This window comes from Thrips palmi, unplaced genomic scaffold (genome assembly GCF_012932325.1).
Source record: "Thrips palmi isolate BJ-2018 unplaced genomic scaffold, TpBJ-2018v1 HiC_scaffold_18, whole genome shotgun sequence".
Lineage (NCBI taxonomy): Eukaryota > Metazoa > Arthropoda > Insecta > Thysanoptera > Thripidae > Thrips > Thrips palmi.
In genome coordinates this window covers 21,282,221-21,297,417 of record NW_023144627.1, presented here as the reverse complement: position 1 = coordinate 21,297,417, position 15,197 = coordinate 21,282,221, and the positions used below count along the sequence as shown (strand labels likewise).

Sequence of the window (15,197 nt, the reverse complement as noted above, 5' to 3'; positions counted from 1 at the left end):
AAGGGCACGGCGGAGGCTGGATTACTTTTTGAATGAAAAAAGGGCGAGCGAGCGCGTTCCTTAAACAGATACACGTTCTATAAATGTAAATGTTGTTATTAGAATTACAGTCGATAAAAAACGTGAGAACGACCGCAAAAAAAAAAAAATTGTGTGACAAATTGGCAATTGCCTTTTTTGGGCGTGGCTGCATTGAGTGACTCCGATCGGCACCTCGTGCGGGCATCGTGGGGCGTGGCGGCGCGGCAGTGGCGTGGCGCGGCCCAGGTGCGGCTGAGTGCCCCCGCTGGGGCCCGGCCCGTGTGTGTGCGAGAGAGAGAGAGAGAGAGAGAGAGAGAGAGAGAGAGGCAGCGACAACATGCAGCGTGCGATCGGGTGAGTCGCGACGGCAGGTAAGCGATTCTCGACCGCGGCGCGCGTTAAAAGTTGCAGCGAAATTATTTTTCGTTTCGCGCCCAACTCCCCGCGGAGCCGCTGGAGAGGAGGACGCAAAGTCAAGGAAACTCTGGGGCGCGAAGGCAGTGCAGTCATCGAGTTTTACTTTTTTTTTTTTGCTCCGCTTTAAAATAATAATCAAAATTAACTGTTGCCGGAAAAAAAGAAATGAATTAGTGTTTGAGCCTAAAAACCTCGTTTGGCTGGGACGCTTTGATCTGGACGCCGCATTTGAAATCCCCGCCGCGAGGCGTGTGTTTTGCCTTGTTATCTGCTTTCATTTTTTTCTCTTCTTTCATTTTTTTTGTTTAAATTTTTTCGTTCTTTTCTCAAAAGTCGCGCGCCGCGAGTTATTACGTTTTTCTGCAACTACCGCCAGCAAGCTCGGCGGGAGCGCATTCAGAGTGCCTGTGTTTACTCTTCTCGCGCTCCTCTCTCTCTCTCTCTCTCTCTCTCTCTCTCTCTCTCTCTCTCTCTCTCTCTCTCTCTCTCTCTCTCTTCGCGCATTCCGGCCGTCCATTTGCGTTGCAAATATCGCACGCGTCAAGTGGGCGCCCCGCCCTAGTTATCGCCCTAAGCCTTCCTTCGGTCCCCCCCCCCCTCCCTGCTCCTGGATTCGGCGGCCACCTGGAGGCCCTGGAGCCACTGGAGGCGGCGGCCCTCTGTGTTTTGCATGCATGCCCGTCTGCCCGTCTCGGTCGGCATATTTTTGCGTGTGCTCTGCCACACCCAAAAAAATGACTTCTTGGATCAAGAAAAATTTAACTTTTCTTGGTTTTTGGAAGAACATGTTTCTTAATCCAATTGTTTTTTCTTATATGAAGACAATTTTTCTCGTGTCAAGATTTTGTCTTACAAAAACCAAGAAACTAAAAAATTAGGAAACCATTTTTCTGGGGGCAACGCCTCAACCAACACAGCAAAAGAAAACAATAAAATAATAAAGTGGAAGTTTGTTGTTTTCGCCGGCCGGCTGCGGTAATTGTCTGCAAATCGGGCCAATGGCACTTGAGCGGATGAAAGTTTGTGGCACTCCACTGCAGCGCTGCTGTGGGTTTAATAATAACCGGTGAACGCTATGCCCGCGCAAGTTTGTAAATTAGCGGACAAAAACGTTGGGGGCGAAGGCGCGGCGGAGGCACACCGCTCCGGGGAGAGGGGGAAGTCGTAAATTAGGGCATGTATGACTTATTAGTTGTCTCGCTTATAAACTCGAACAGGTTGGCACTATCGCGGCGTCTCATTAACATTCCGGCCGCGTTTTTCTAATTTCTGTCGCGTTTTTGAGGTTGTGTCGAAGTTTGGTTCTCTAATTAAAGAAGGTGCGAGGACAAAGAAAGAAAGAAAAAAGAGACACACGAAGTGAGAAGAAGGAGGGAAAACGGTTTGAGGTCGTTAACAGGAAATGAGAAAGGAGAGTCGACTAGTTTGCACATTTTACAGAGGGTGTATAATCCGAGTTGGAAAGGTCAGTGAGTCCTGGAGAGCCCCCTTGGGGGTAGTTTTGTCCCTTTTTCCTTTCAAGGCGAGCAGATGATGCCGTGCCGTGTTTAATGAGATTCGTTAGCAGGGCCGGGGGATGATGCCCTGAGCTTTCTAAGGCTCGCCCAAAGGGAAGGCCCAAAGGCTGCGTGCAACTCTGGATTTTTGGTGTTGTGCACCCTCGTGATTTCGTTAGTGAAGAGAATCGTCTCAACAGCCTGTAATATTTTGTAAAATGTAGGTGCGTGCTCAAAAAACAGAACTTTCGGATTTTCTTGTACCAAAAATGCTTAAAAAAACCATTTCAAAATCAAAATTTGAAAATTTTTTGATAAATTTGTGAAATTTTCTTACAATTTTTAAAACATTAATGGTTTTTTTTCTAATGTTGTGATAATTTTTTTTTTTATTTTGATAGTTTTTTCTTGGATGTTGTTGTTGTGCTCTCTTGATGTTTTTTCCGCCCCAGGCGGTGCGAAATTTGCACGGCCCTGTCGCGTGGCGAATCCGCTGTTGGGCAGCGCGCGGCAGCGCCCGCCCTGGATCAAGTTGACGTTGACGAAGTCGGCCGGATGCAGCGCGGCGCAGCGCGTGGGGATCTGGGCGCCGCAAGGCCCAAACCGCGGTGAGGCGACTTACAATGAGGTGGATCGAGACGCTGATTGGCTGCCTTGCCATTGTGCGTGCGCCGCGTGGTGCGCCGCGTGGTCGCTCTGTCTCTCTCGCACCCCAACGGGCCGCCCCGCGAGTGCGAGAGAGACAGGCACTGTCGCGTGAGTGCTAATTACTGGACCGCCCCTCGGCCCCTTGTTTCCCGCAACAACGCCTGGGATAGGAAGAAGAAAGCGCCCGGTACACTAGTAAAATAAATCAAGTGACACAACACCAGACGCGTTTTGAGCTCCAGAGTCGCTAACCAGGCCTCGAACCGAACGTGTGACCCCACCAATGGACTCCTCGTTCGGAGAGCAATCCATTGGTGGGGTCACTCGTTCGGTTCGAGTTCTGCTTAGCGACTCTGGAGCTCAAAACGCGTCCTTGTCCGCCTCCGCCGGTCTTCCGGCAAATCCACTGTGCGACGCCTCGCCCGACAGGGGTTTCGCACTGGCCGCCTGGGCCCTGGCGGACTAGAGGGCCGAGTCAGGTGTCTGGCGGTTATGAAAAATTTAGCCGCGGCGCGCAAACTGTACAGCTGCGCAGACGCGGCCGAAAGACACAAGGTGGACGGGCGTATGCCAGCAAACTTTCCTCCCGGACTTTCCGCGCTGGCCCGTCCAAGTTCAATATACGAGCTACGGGGGCCCTCCGTCGGCCTGGCAACCGGCCATAAACACGGCCAAATGATTTTATAGCACTTTTTTGCCCGTGTCGGCCGTCGCAAATTTTGATAAACTTGCGCGCACCGCTGGTCTATGCCGGCCGCGGGGTTAATTTACTCGCCCAAGTGTCCCGACAACAAGCTCGGGGTGTAAATAAGGCTCAAAGTCGCCTTTTTGCTCGCAAGGAAGGCCGGGCGCTGTTGCAATTTTCGACGCAGCTCTCTTCATTTCGTGTTTTCCGCGTGCTTTCAGTTGGTTTTCCTCAGTGAGAGAACTTATTGATTCGGGACGGACGCAGCGCCATTGACAACAACAACACTCCGCGCTCTCTGCCCGCGTTGCACTCGTGGGGCGTCCCCGAGGGGTGCGAGAGAGAGAGCCTTGTTTTGGAATCAGCTAGCGGTGCACTGCACTCGCTTTGCATCCACACCGGTAAAACTGAAGCGTAGTTGTATGCTTGATTCAAGCATACAACTACGCTTGAAGACTTTACGCTTGACGTCAAGCGTAGAGAAGAAATTCTCCCATGCATTTAGATAGGCGGGCGAGGGGGAAATCACTCCTAAAACCTGCGACCCGACTATTACGCCTATAACGCTCTATTACGCCTCAAAATATAGCGATTAAGCTGAAAACAGACCAAAAAACCCCTAAAATAGATCAAATTTTGAGAATTTAAGCTATTACGCTACTATTACGCACACTATTACGCGTGCTATTACGGACAGAGTGACCCGACTATTACGCGAGTGCTTTCCCCCTCGTAGGCGGGCGAGGGGCAAAATGGAGAACTATGCTTGAAACCGAGCGTAGTCCTACTACGCTTGAAGAAAGGCGTAAAACTACGCTTGAGTTCTACCAGTGCAGCATTTGAAATCGGCGGGCGATTTTGTCCTCCGGTGTTTAACGGAGGGCGACCGGGACGAGATATGGCTGGCCTGCCTGCCTGCCCCCCGCGGCTGCCGTGACGTGTTCATTCCGCAGTTGCGCATATTCTATCGGTTCTTTTTCGCGCACCGCTGCCCCTCGTACACTGTGGGGGAAATGCAAATTGCATGCCTCTCTCCCTCTCTGATTCCGGCACGGTGACTTAGACACCACACACTCAAGTTAAGTAACAGTTTTATCGGCCATGGATTTATTTTTAAAGAAATTGTATTTTATAGAATTTTTTTTACAATCCTTTATACTATAAACGAGTTATCTTTTAAATCTCTGACGCGTCACCCCCTGGGCCCTTCCTAGACGGCCCCTGGCCTGACAAGATGACTCACGATCCTCAAATAAAATACGTATTGGGCGAAGGTGTCAGGCCTGCTGAGGCTTGGCGTTGGCTTCGCCGAGACTTGGCCTGTCGCGCGAACAAATTGGATTTGTTGGGCATCTGGCGTCGCGGCGCGTCGCGCGTCGGTACCGCTGCTTGTCACGCCTGCTCCATAATGCCTCACCCTGCAGGACCTCCAGGGCCTCCAGGACCTCGAGAAGGTCCCTGGAAGTGTGCAGGACGAAGCCGAGGCGGAGCCTTGTCAAACACTCGCCAAAGTTCGCAAGCGGAAATTCGCGGGTCGCGTCTCTCTCTCTCTCTCTCTCTCTCTCTCTCTCTCTCTCTCTCTCTCTCTCTCTCTCTCTCTCTCTCTCTCTCTCTCTCTCTCTCCCCCCGTTCCCAGCCTGTCTCGCACATGCAAGAGTGCACCCTTCGTTAGGGCACGTGCACTGTCCCCAAGGGGTAAACATGGGATGACAACATTTCGTCCCTCGGTGTGTTATTGCATTGCTCCCCCTGCGTCCGTCCGTCCGTCCGTCCGTTGGCACACGACAACACGTCGACAGCGTCCATTGAGTCGCTGCACGTTCCGTGTTTAAACGGATGGAAGCTGGTTATTAAGCCCGCCAGGGGCGAGTGTGGCGACGACGGTGGAGAAAAAAAAAGATGAAGAAATATTCGCTGCCGGGTGTCGAACCCCCGGCCATTCGCGACTGACATTAAAATCTCGACATGGAGTGGGTGACAAGACCGCTAGAGTGGACGCACCGGCGAAATGTGAGTGGATAAATGTGTCGTGCGATTCCGCCGCTGCCGGGAGTCGAACCTCGAACCGCGGGGAATGACCTGCTCGACGCCAAAGTAAAACAACAACAATAAAAACGATCAGCAAGGCCCGTAATTTGAAACAGACGCGAGCGAAGAGACGGGCGAGCGATAAATTTGGCTGCATGAGAGAAAGAGAGAGAGAGAGAGAGAGAGAGAGAGAGAGAGAGAGAGAAATAAATGGGACGGTAATGCTCGGTAAGTGATGCGGCCCGGAATAAGCGCACCGGATTTATAATTATTAACTGCGACTAGTTTTGGCGGGGCGTGGTGGGTCCGGGCGGGGCGGGGCGGGGCGTTCCGAAGGGGTTGCTCGCCGTGAAGTGCGTCACGCTCACTCGGGATTAGTCCCTGCGAGGCAAACTGCCTGGAACCGCGACAATGCCAAAGAGGAGGGACAAAAATGAAGCTTCGTTCCCTTCCGCTCTTTTACTAACATTCTTTTTGATCTTTTTACAATTTTTTTTTCGGTGGAGTGACACGGGAATTAATCAGAGCGGCGATTGAGACAGACGAATTGGCGGCGCGGAGAATGGCCAGGACGTCGTTGGGTTTCATTTCGCCTGTTTCGCCCTTTGCTGAATGTGAATGTGGGGCCGGCCGGGCCCTGAATCTGAATGAGCAGTCTGCCCCGTGCAAATGACTCGAATTCAAACTTGGCCGCGCCGCCGCCCTGCCTCGCAGCCCTGCCACGGCCGTGAAACTGAATGCCGGCCATTGCAGGGAATGTCAGGAAGAAGGACGCTGGCCTTTGTCTCCGTCGCACCCTCGGGGCACAGTGGGCCAGAAGACCGGTGGAGGCGGCCGAAACTCCCGACGCGTTTTGAGCTCCAGAGTCGCTAAATGGGACTCGAACCGAACGTGTGACCCCACCAATGGATTGCTCTCCGAACGAGGAATCCATTGGTGGGGTCACACGTTCGATTCGAGTCCCATTTAGCGACCCTGGAGCTCATAGCGGACGCACCTTCGCCAATAGCGCGCATCGACGTGGCCGCGCACACGCCGGCTAGTTTATTGTATTTCGTTGCTCAGGGAAAGGGGAGGGGGGCCTCGGGGGGCCGTGCGTGAAGTTGCCGGGATGTAATTTGTAGGAAGATCCCACAGGGGAGGGAGAATGCTTGTATTGGGGCGTCGTATACATGAAGGTGTTTATTTGGTTAGGAGGTGGCCGAGCACGGCGCGTGGGGCGCCAACCACACACACACACACACGCACCATTACCCCCTCCCACCACACACACACACACAGTCGCAGTATCGTAAAGCAAACCAAAAACTCGATATTATTTACAGTGTGTTTGGGAAAACTTGTAACGCCCCCCGCCACGCTTGCTGTTGGCGAGAGAAAGGGTTGTAATTGTTTCCGGAAGCGCACCATACACTGTAGGTCCGAACGCGCGGCGCTCTGCAGAGCATGCTGGGCGGCGGGCCGCTGAGGAAGCAAACGACCCCATCCCATTTTCAAATTCGCCTTGATGGGTGGCGCAGTGGCAGTGGCGCGCCGGAGCGGGAAGTACGGGGACACCTGGGTGAAAGTTTGGAGTTGGAGCGGCTCATTGTCTCTGCCGGCCCGGCCAATGTGGCATCGCAATCCCGGGGCAGCTGCCGCACAGTGGGCCAGAGGACCGGTGGAGGCGGACGAAACTCTAGACGCGTTTTGAGCCCCAGAGTCGCTGAATGGGACTCGAACTGAGCGTGTGACCCCACCAATGGACTCCTCGTTCGGAGAGCAATCCATTGGTGGGGTCACACGTTCGGTTCGAGTCCCATCTAGCGACTCTGGAGCTCAAAACGCGTCCGGGTTTTTGGCTGCCTCCACCGGTCTTCTGGCCCACTGTGGGCCGCACTGCCGCGGGATTACGCTGTGGGACACTCCGCTTTCTTTCCGACAGAGTCACCTCGCGGCTCTGACGAACTGCCCCGCGCGCGACCCGTCCGCCTGCATCCGTCCGCATCTGTCTGCATCTGCCTAACTGGAGCGGACGAAGGCTCTCTCTCTCTCTCTCTCTCTCTCTCTCTCTCTCTCTCTCTCTCTCTCTCTCTCTCTCTCTCTCTCTCTCTCTCTCTCTCTCCCTCCCCCGCTCGCAGGGCAGGGAGTGCGAGACGTCCTTACCCCTCCCTTTCCAGATTGATTATCACCCGCGAGAGAAACTGGTTTGTCGAATTATGTTTGTCATTATTCTTGGGATCAAGCAGTGCATGCGTTCATGCACTCACACACACTCACACACACACTCACACACACACAAGACGGAAGGGGTGCAGGGCGTGTAAAAGGGACAAGACCGCCATTCAGTGCAGGCATATCTCTCCTGTGTGTGTTTGAGAGAGAGGGGGGGGGGGCTCGGCACGTGGTGGGAAACGGCGGAGGCAGTCCGTATATGGGCAAGCGCACGGGGTGAGCGGGCTGTTGGAGTGAGGCTGGTTCGAACGCGTGTGGGTGGGGGACGTAGTACTGCCTGGCGAGGCGAGCGTGTGACGGTGAGGAATGCCGTTTTGTTGATTTTGGCAGTGTTTTTTCGCGTGTCACTCGGGATCAGAACGCGCAGGCAGGGTCGGGCCACAGTGGGCCAGAAGACCGGTGGAGGCGGCCAAAACTCTAGACGCGTTTTAAGCTCCAGAGTCGCTAAGGAGGACTCGAACCGAACGTGTGACCCCTCCAATGGATTCCTCGTCCGGAGAGCAATCCGTTGGTGGGGTCACACGCTCGGTTCGAGTCCCATTTAGCGACTGTGGAGCTCAAAACGCGTCCAGAGTTTTGGCCGCCTCCACCGGCCCACTGCGTGGCGCTCAGTGCCTGCACCTGTGGTCGGGGCTCCGTAATAAGGCAGTTTAAGGAGCCAATCTGGAGTCCGCCTCGCGAGGACGTCTACCTGCACGCCTGGGATGGCTTCAGCGGCGCGAGCGGCGTAAGCCCGGGGCTTGGGCATGAAGAGTAGTAGTCCACCCGGCAACGAAGGGCGTCTTATTTTCGGGTAAAGTAGCCCCGCGCCGCGAGATGTATGCGGCGGTACTCTGTCCCAGGAAAATCATTTTGAAAATGTCTTTGTCCCAAAGAAAACGTTTTGAAATTTCAAAAATATTTCGTCTAAAAATTCGAAAATGATCACGGAGGACCAACGTCGTGCCTACCAAGATACGCTACGCAGTGTCTGAGTTCAAATCGTCAAAATGATTAATTGATGTGACCGATCTTCCATAGAGATTCTCTGGCAGTCGCCGAAATTTCCCCAGACATGAAACGAGCCTTTCCGGTGTATTTCCGATTTCGGAGCCCGCGGTCCCAGTGACATGCGTAAAATCGCGGTGGGTGGTGAGGCCCTCTTCGGACGTCAGATTTCACTGCCTTTTTTTTGTCTCTCCTTTCCGGCAAGACGAGGCGAAGTGAATGCCCGCGTCTTGCGCAACGCGGGGCGGACATCTCTGCCTGCAGTGTGCCTGCAGTCTGCCGGCGTTTCGGCCGGGCGGCATGACAGTTGACAGTCGCGTAATGAGTCTTCTGCCGCGCCTCCACGGCTCACAGTGGGCCAGAAGACCGGTGGAGGCGGCCAAAATCCCGGCGACTCTGGAGCTCAAAACGCGTCTCGAGTTTTGGCCGAACCAAACGAGTGACACTGCTTGCATGTGCCCGTCTGCCTGGTCCCTCTCTGTCTGACTAGCTCGAGCCGTATCGACCAAGTCCGCAGTGCGCTGCATTTACCACTGCATACGCCCTCGTCGCACTGCGACCGGGCCGAAGATGGAATCGTTCACTTTGCTGCAAACTTAGCCAGGCCTTGCTTAGAAGGTCTGCGTTTGGCCGCGTTGTTCTGCGAGTGTTTTTCGCAGTGGTGCGTTACGGCGGCCGGGCCGTGCCGGGCGAGGCCCTACAAGGCTCTGGGTCGCCGTGTCCGCCGTGTCCGCTGGGCGCCGGACCCGCGGAGTCAGTCGCGGACTCGCGGTTACGTGGCGCGCCATGGCGGTCGGGATGCGCCTCGATGCAACCGCAGATGCACCGTGACGTCACGCGATAGCCGCTCGCGAGGCTATCACCGTGGTGTTCCTGCTGCCCAAGCACAGTGGATTTGCCAGCGGTCGAAACTCCAGACGCGTTTTGAGCTCCAGAGTCGCTAAATGGGACTCGAACCGAACGTGTGACCCCACCAATGGACTCCTCGTTCGGAGAGCAATCCATTGGTGGGGTCACACGTCCGTTTCGAGCCAGCGCGGGACCTTCCTACATCGGAGGAATGTATTTTGGTCCCTGGCGCCACGTCGCCGCGTTTTGCCTCGCGGTGGCACTTTCCCGGTGCATTATGCACGCCGTCCTGCACGGCGTCCTGCACGCTGGTCGCCACACTGGCAAGGCATTCATCTTGCAGGGAGGCGTCCGATGTGGGTCGGGTCGCCAGGGCGCGGCGCGGCACGGTGTGACCCCCACACGCTGTGCAAAGCTGCAAAGCTGCACAGCTCGGACGACACGCCGCTAATGATTGTTGCTGTTTGTTGCAGGTGGTGGTGGAGACGTCCTCGTCGGCGCAGGAGTACGGCGACACCGCCGTGGACTCGGGGTCGCCGGTCAACGCGGACCTGCACTTCGACCCCAAGTTCATGCACCTCTACGTGATGACGGAGCGCAAGGTAAGACCCCGCAGGCCCTGCGCACAGTGGGCCGGAAGACCGGTGGAGGCGGACAAAACTCTAGATGCCTTTCGAGATCCAGAGTCGCTATATGGGACTCGAACCGGACGTGTCACCCCACCTCGTTCGGAGAGCAATCCATCGGTGGGGTCACACGTTCGGCTCGAGTCCCATTCAGCGACTCTGGAGCTCAAAACGCGTCTAGAGTTTCGGCCGCCTGCACCGGTCTTCTGGCCCACTGTGCGGCCTGGCCAAGCCAAGCAGCCCGGCGAAACGGGTCACAGCTCCTCAAAGATTCCTCATGAATTTTAACGCTGCATTCCTCCGGAGACTTGGCGCATAGTGTTTGCGAGGGGGGGGGGGTCTGTTTCGGTCGTCTTTTTGTCCACGCTGACCTCACCGGGCAGGCAGACGGTGTGCCGGACGGGCTGCCGGACGGCCGGAGCGGGGCGCCCAGATGGTCCCTGCGTTACGAGGGCCCCGCGTCGCCGTGGCGTCGCCGTGGCGTCGCCGTGGGGAAATCTGGGGCGACAGTGTAGGAGCAGCGGGAAGCGCGCGGAATTAATTTTCGGCCCGCGCGCGCGTTTTGATGTTTTCATGTTTTGGCCGGACTGCGTTCGGCTCGGCGCGGTTTTTCGCCGAACTGTCGTCGGCAGTCGGCTCTCGGTGGCGGTGATGGGACGATACAGCGATCGGGGTGGTGTCAACAGACCGTTAGTTTTGTATTCAATTCTAAATTCATCACTCAAAAATGCAAAAAAGAAAATTATCAAATTTGAAGTTGAAAAAATTTAATGTAAAAATTTGTTACTTCTCAAACAAAAAATTTGAATTTTTTTACAAGAATGTTATTTTGTTTCAATCAAATATCAAAAAAATTGAAGTTTTTTAAAATCTTGTTTTGAAGAAAAGTGATATTTTTCGCTTAATTTTTCACGGAGACAGCCTGACCCTGAGTGACGGTGGCAAACTCGAAACACCCCGTCGATAGAGGCGAGTTATTCCCCGAGTCGGTGCACGCGTCATTGGGGGCACAGTGTAAAATTAATCTCCCTCCAGCCGTGGCGGGGGTGCCTGGCTCGCTATGAAACGTCTGCCGCACAGCTTGTGTTCTAATCTGTGCACGGGCGTAACTTGCGGCGAGCAAGAGAGAGAGAGAAAACACAGAAAGAGGCGAGAAAAGAGAGGAAAAAGAGTGGTGGGCGTGCTTTATGGAGGCATGCAGTTGCAGTGTGGTGGTGGCGGTGCGATAAACATTTCCTCGGTGAGGCCGTCTCTCTCGCACCTTCGCGGGCCGCCCCGTGCGTGCGAGAGAGACGGAGCGGCGGCCCCCCGCGGCCTCGGCGAGCCGAAAGCGGGCTAGGCCGCCATGACGCCCCGTCCGTCGCGGTCCGGCCAATCCTGCCTTCGATCTTCGATCTCGGTTCTTCCGCGGAGACGCGACGTCTCTCTCTGACGCAATGCACAGTGGGCCAGAAGACCGGTGGAGGCGGCGAAAACTCCGGACGCGTTTTGAGCTCCAGAGTCGCTAAGTGGGACTCGAACCGAACGTGTGACCCCACCAATGGATTGCTCTCCGAACGAGGAATCCATTGGTGGGGTCACACGCTCGATTCGAGTCCCATTCAGCGACTCTGGAGCTCAAAACGCGTCTAGAGTTTTGGCCGCCTCCACCGGTCTTCTGGCCCACTTGTGCAATGTGGTCGCGGACAGAAAAATCGCGCCAAATGTGGTCACGTATTCAACGGAATCGACTCGTGCTATTTCCCCCTGCTCGTCCAGCTGAGCTGCTGTCCTCGGCACTCAACGCTCAGGACGTTTTCACAGTGGAGGAACTAATTTGTCTCCGATATCCCCACATAATCCCTCGGAAACGCGTCGCCGCGACAATCATTTCCCTCTCCGCCGCTTTTTTGGGGGATGAGGCTGAGAGGATGGAGCGGGTCGGTAGCAGCTGCGTCGCTCTGTCTCTCTCGCACCCGCGCGGCCCCTGCGGCCCACCCTGCAAGTGCGAGCGAGACGGAGCGACCGGGATCCAATCTCTTATTTCACAAAGATGCTCTCGCTTTATTTTTCCTTTTCTCGCGCCCCGCCGCGCCCTTCGCAAAGCAGCCAGCAATGGCTGACGGTTATGGCGACGTACGAGCGCGCGTCGCGGGTTCAAACCTCCCCCGCGCCATGTTTTTATTTTCAGGGTCTTGTTGTTGCCCTAGCCCCCTTCTCGCGACCTACTTTGTCCGTGCACCTGGGCCCGCGTTTCCCGACCGGTCACCCTCCCAAGTACCGATTGCAGCCGCGGCTGCTTAACTTCGGTCAGCGGAAGGAAACCAGCGTGCCCGCGTGGACCCTGTATGGCCGTTGTTCGCTGCACTGTAATTTCCCCCGTCGGCACCCGACTCCGAAAGACGTTCCCGTCGCTCTGTCTCTCTCGCACCTGCACGGGACGCCCCGTGAGTGCGACAGAGACAGAGCCAGGAAAACGACTCTCGCAAGCAGTGTGCTGGAACAGCGCGAACAGTGCGCTGCTGGGAGTAGTCCCGGACGTGTCCCGGGTTCGATTCCCGCTCCCGGCTGCGCGCTTTTTTCCTTTCCCACCGCGACATGTGCTTACCGGCGGCTTTTACACGTCGTTACGTCGTGGGAGTGGGAAGGGAGGAGGCTGCGGAGGCTGTCCCCGCCGGGCCGCGCGGGTGCGAGAGAGACAGAGCGACGAGCCGGGCCGACAAAGGCGCGGCGGTTCGAACGCGGCAACGCGGTTGTGTATCGGCCATTGTGTTCGCTCCACTTCCGTACACTGTACCCGCTGCGTCGCTCTGTCTCTCTCGCACTCGCGGGGCGCCCCGTGGCGGTGCGAGAGAGACAGAGACAGAGCCGCCCGCGGCGCGACCCCGCCTGACCCGGCGCTGTTGGCGCCGCTGCCTCCACGGCGCGGCGGGCGGCCGGAGCACGCGAAGACCCGCCCCGCCGAGCCCCGCCGAGCTCGCGATTTAATGAGCCTCCTTTTAATCGTAATCAATTTTGCAGGTGTCCAAGGTGAAGGTGCAGGACTGCGGGCAGTACAAGACGTGCGGCGACTGCCTCGGGGCCAGGGACCCGTACTGCGGCTGGTGCTCGCTGGAGAACAAGTAAGTCGACTGCCAGACACAGTTATTTTTTGCCACTTTGAGGCGTCACTTTTGCCATCACTTTCTACAATCCCAACTTGATGACATTTTCATCTTTATACAAGTGACCTAGAGCAAAATTTTCACAGTGGAACAGGTTTTAAAAAAATTGGCGATTGAAATTACTGCATCCTGCTGTGGTATCCCGCCCGCCGCGGTTTCCATAAACTGTTCCACTTTTCTCGGATATTTTCCGCTGTTTTCATTGTGTTTTTTTTTTTTCGTTTCTCATTCTCGTGACCACTGTCCAGTTTATCTGGGTCGTGTAACTCACCCGCCGTGCTTACGTTGTGTAACGCATTAGATAAATATATTTTTTGGAGTTTTTTTCTGTGGGGGGGGAGGGGATTGGGCCGCGGCAGCCATCGTCCCCCCCCCCCCCACCACCACCACCACCACCACGACCGCCACACCAGGATTCGCACGCAGGACCTGGTGATTAGTGAAGGGAGTTAGGACCCCATTGGGAGCCATCGCCCGGTTCTGTCCATCAGATCAGCTATTCTACCCCCCCTCCCTCTCTCTCTTTCCCCTTTTACACCCCCTTCCCGTCAGGGTGCCTCTCTTCCCCCCCCCCCCTTTTTCCCCGATCGCCCGGCCCGTCAGGGGATCTCGCTGCCCGTCAGGATTTGCCAGATTCTGTCGGAGTTGTCATGCCGACCGCGTCACCTTGAGGACCTTGGAGGACCTTTCAGGGCGTCTCAGGCAGGACCTTTGCGGGCCCTTGGCGCCTTTGGCCCTTTCACGGTGTGGCAGCTCGGGAACGAAATGGCACCGCCACCGCGGATTAGGGCTGCCCCTGCCGCCCCGTGGATTTCACGAATTTTCTCATATTTAAAAAAAATAAAAATGGTTGCGATTTTAGGCTATCTGCGTTGCTGCGTGCCTGCCTGACGGGTTCTCCTCGTTGACGTGTCCTTTTTTTCGTGCGTTTTCGCTCCCCCCCTGTCGGAGGCCGAGGCCGCAGACGGACGCGTCTGACCGCGGCCCTCTCTGATTGGTCGCCGCCTGAGTGACAGTGCCACGCCATTGGTCGGGCCAACCCCCAAGGGCACGTCCATCGAAAACGCCCCGACTGACCTGTACAAATTGGAAATTGCTATCCGGAAAAGAAAGTCTTTTCTTTGGGGGTCAGTTTATGTACTCTTTCTCTCTCTCTCTTTTTTTTTTTTTTTTTTTTTTTTTTTTTGAGGGGCCCGAGGCTGGGCTGTGATTGACAAGGCCTGGAGTGGACCATGTGCTGCCCGGGCCGATTGGGAGACGGAGGGGGAAATCCTTGGAAAATCCGGCAGGAAGACGAGAGAGAGGGAGAGCGGGAAAAAATCTTTTCCGCGGGGAAGGACCGTCCGGGGTTCGTCTCGCCGCGTCTCGCTATCGGGGCCGCTTCCGGTGCGGCCGGAAACCGGAAGCGGACTGCCAGCTCGGTCTGCGCGGCCTCATATCGCGAGGGTTGCGGCCAGCTTAGAGGCGCCTCAGCCTGATCCGTGGCCCCACAGTGGGCCAGAAGACCGGTGGAGGCGGCCGAAATCCCGGACGCGGTTTGAGCTCCAGAGTCGCTAAATGGAGCTCGAACCGAACGTGTGACCCCACCAATGGATTGCTCTCCGAACGAGGAATCCATTGGTGGGGTCACACGGTCGGGTCGAGCCCTGTTTAGCGACTCTGGAGCTCAAAACGCGTCTGGAGTTTCGGCCGCCGGACCACTGCACCGCACGTCCACGCTGCATTAGCCCTCCATGAGCCGCCAGGTCCACGACGTCGACGGCGTCCTCGACTCCCAAGTCGCGGCCAAGCCGAAGCGTGCCGTTGGTTTATGCACGGCATGCATCATGCAGCCCTGTCGACTGCGGTCACTTGTCTCCGAGACGAGCCGAGCGAGCCGAGCCCGGCCGGGGCGGCGCAGGTGGCGGCGCTGGCCGAGCCGAGCCGGGCAGCCATTAGAGGGCCTCCAGGTGGACGTCACTCCAGCCCAGCCCTGTGGTCCGGGCACTTAGATCGGACTCTGTCTCTCTCGCGCCCACACGAGTGCGAGCGAGACGGAGAGACGGTCGAACGAAACGCAAGCGCGGCCGCGAGCAGCGAAGAG

General features: G+C 56.2%; 1 protein-coding gene across 1 annotated transcript in view; it reads left to right on the top strand.

Annotated features, from left to right (window-relative positions):
* The window catches only part of LOC117645453 (plexin-A4), a 142,237-nt gene that overhangs the window by 106,284 nt on the left and 20,756 nt on the right, over positions 1-15,197 (top strand). The window contains exons 3-4 of the mRNA XM_034385659.1: positions 9,819-9,947; positions 12,972-13,072. Of these exons, the coding sequence (XP_034241550.1) occupies positions 9,819-9,947; positions 12,972-13,072 (230 nt within the window). The remainder of the gene's footprint in view (positions 1-9,818; positions 9,948-12,971; positions 13,073-15,197) is intronic.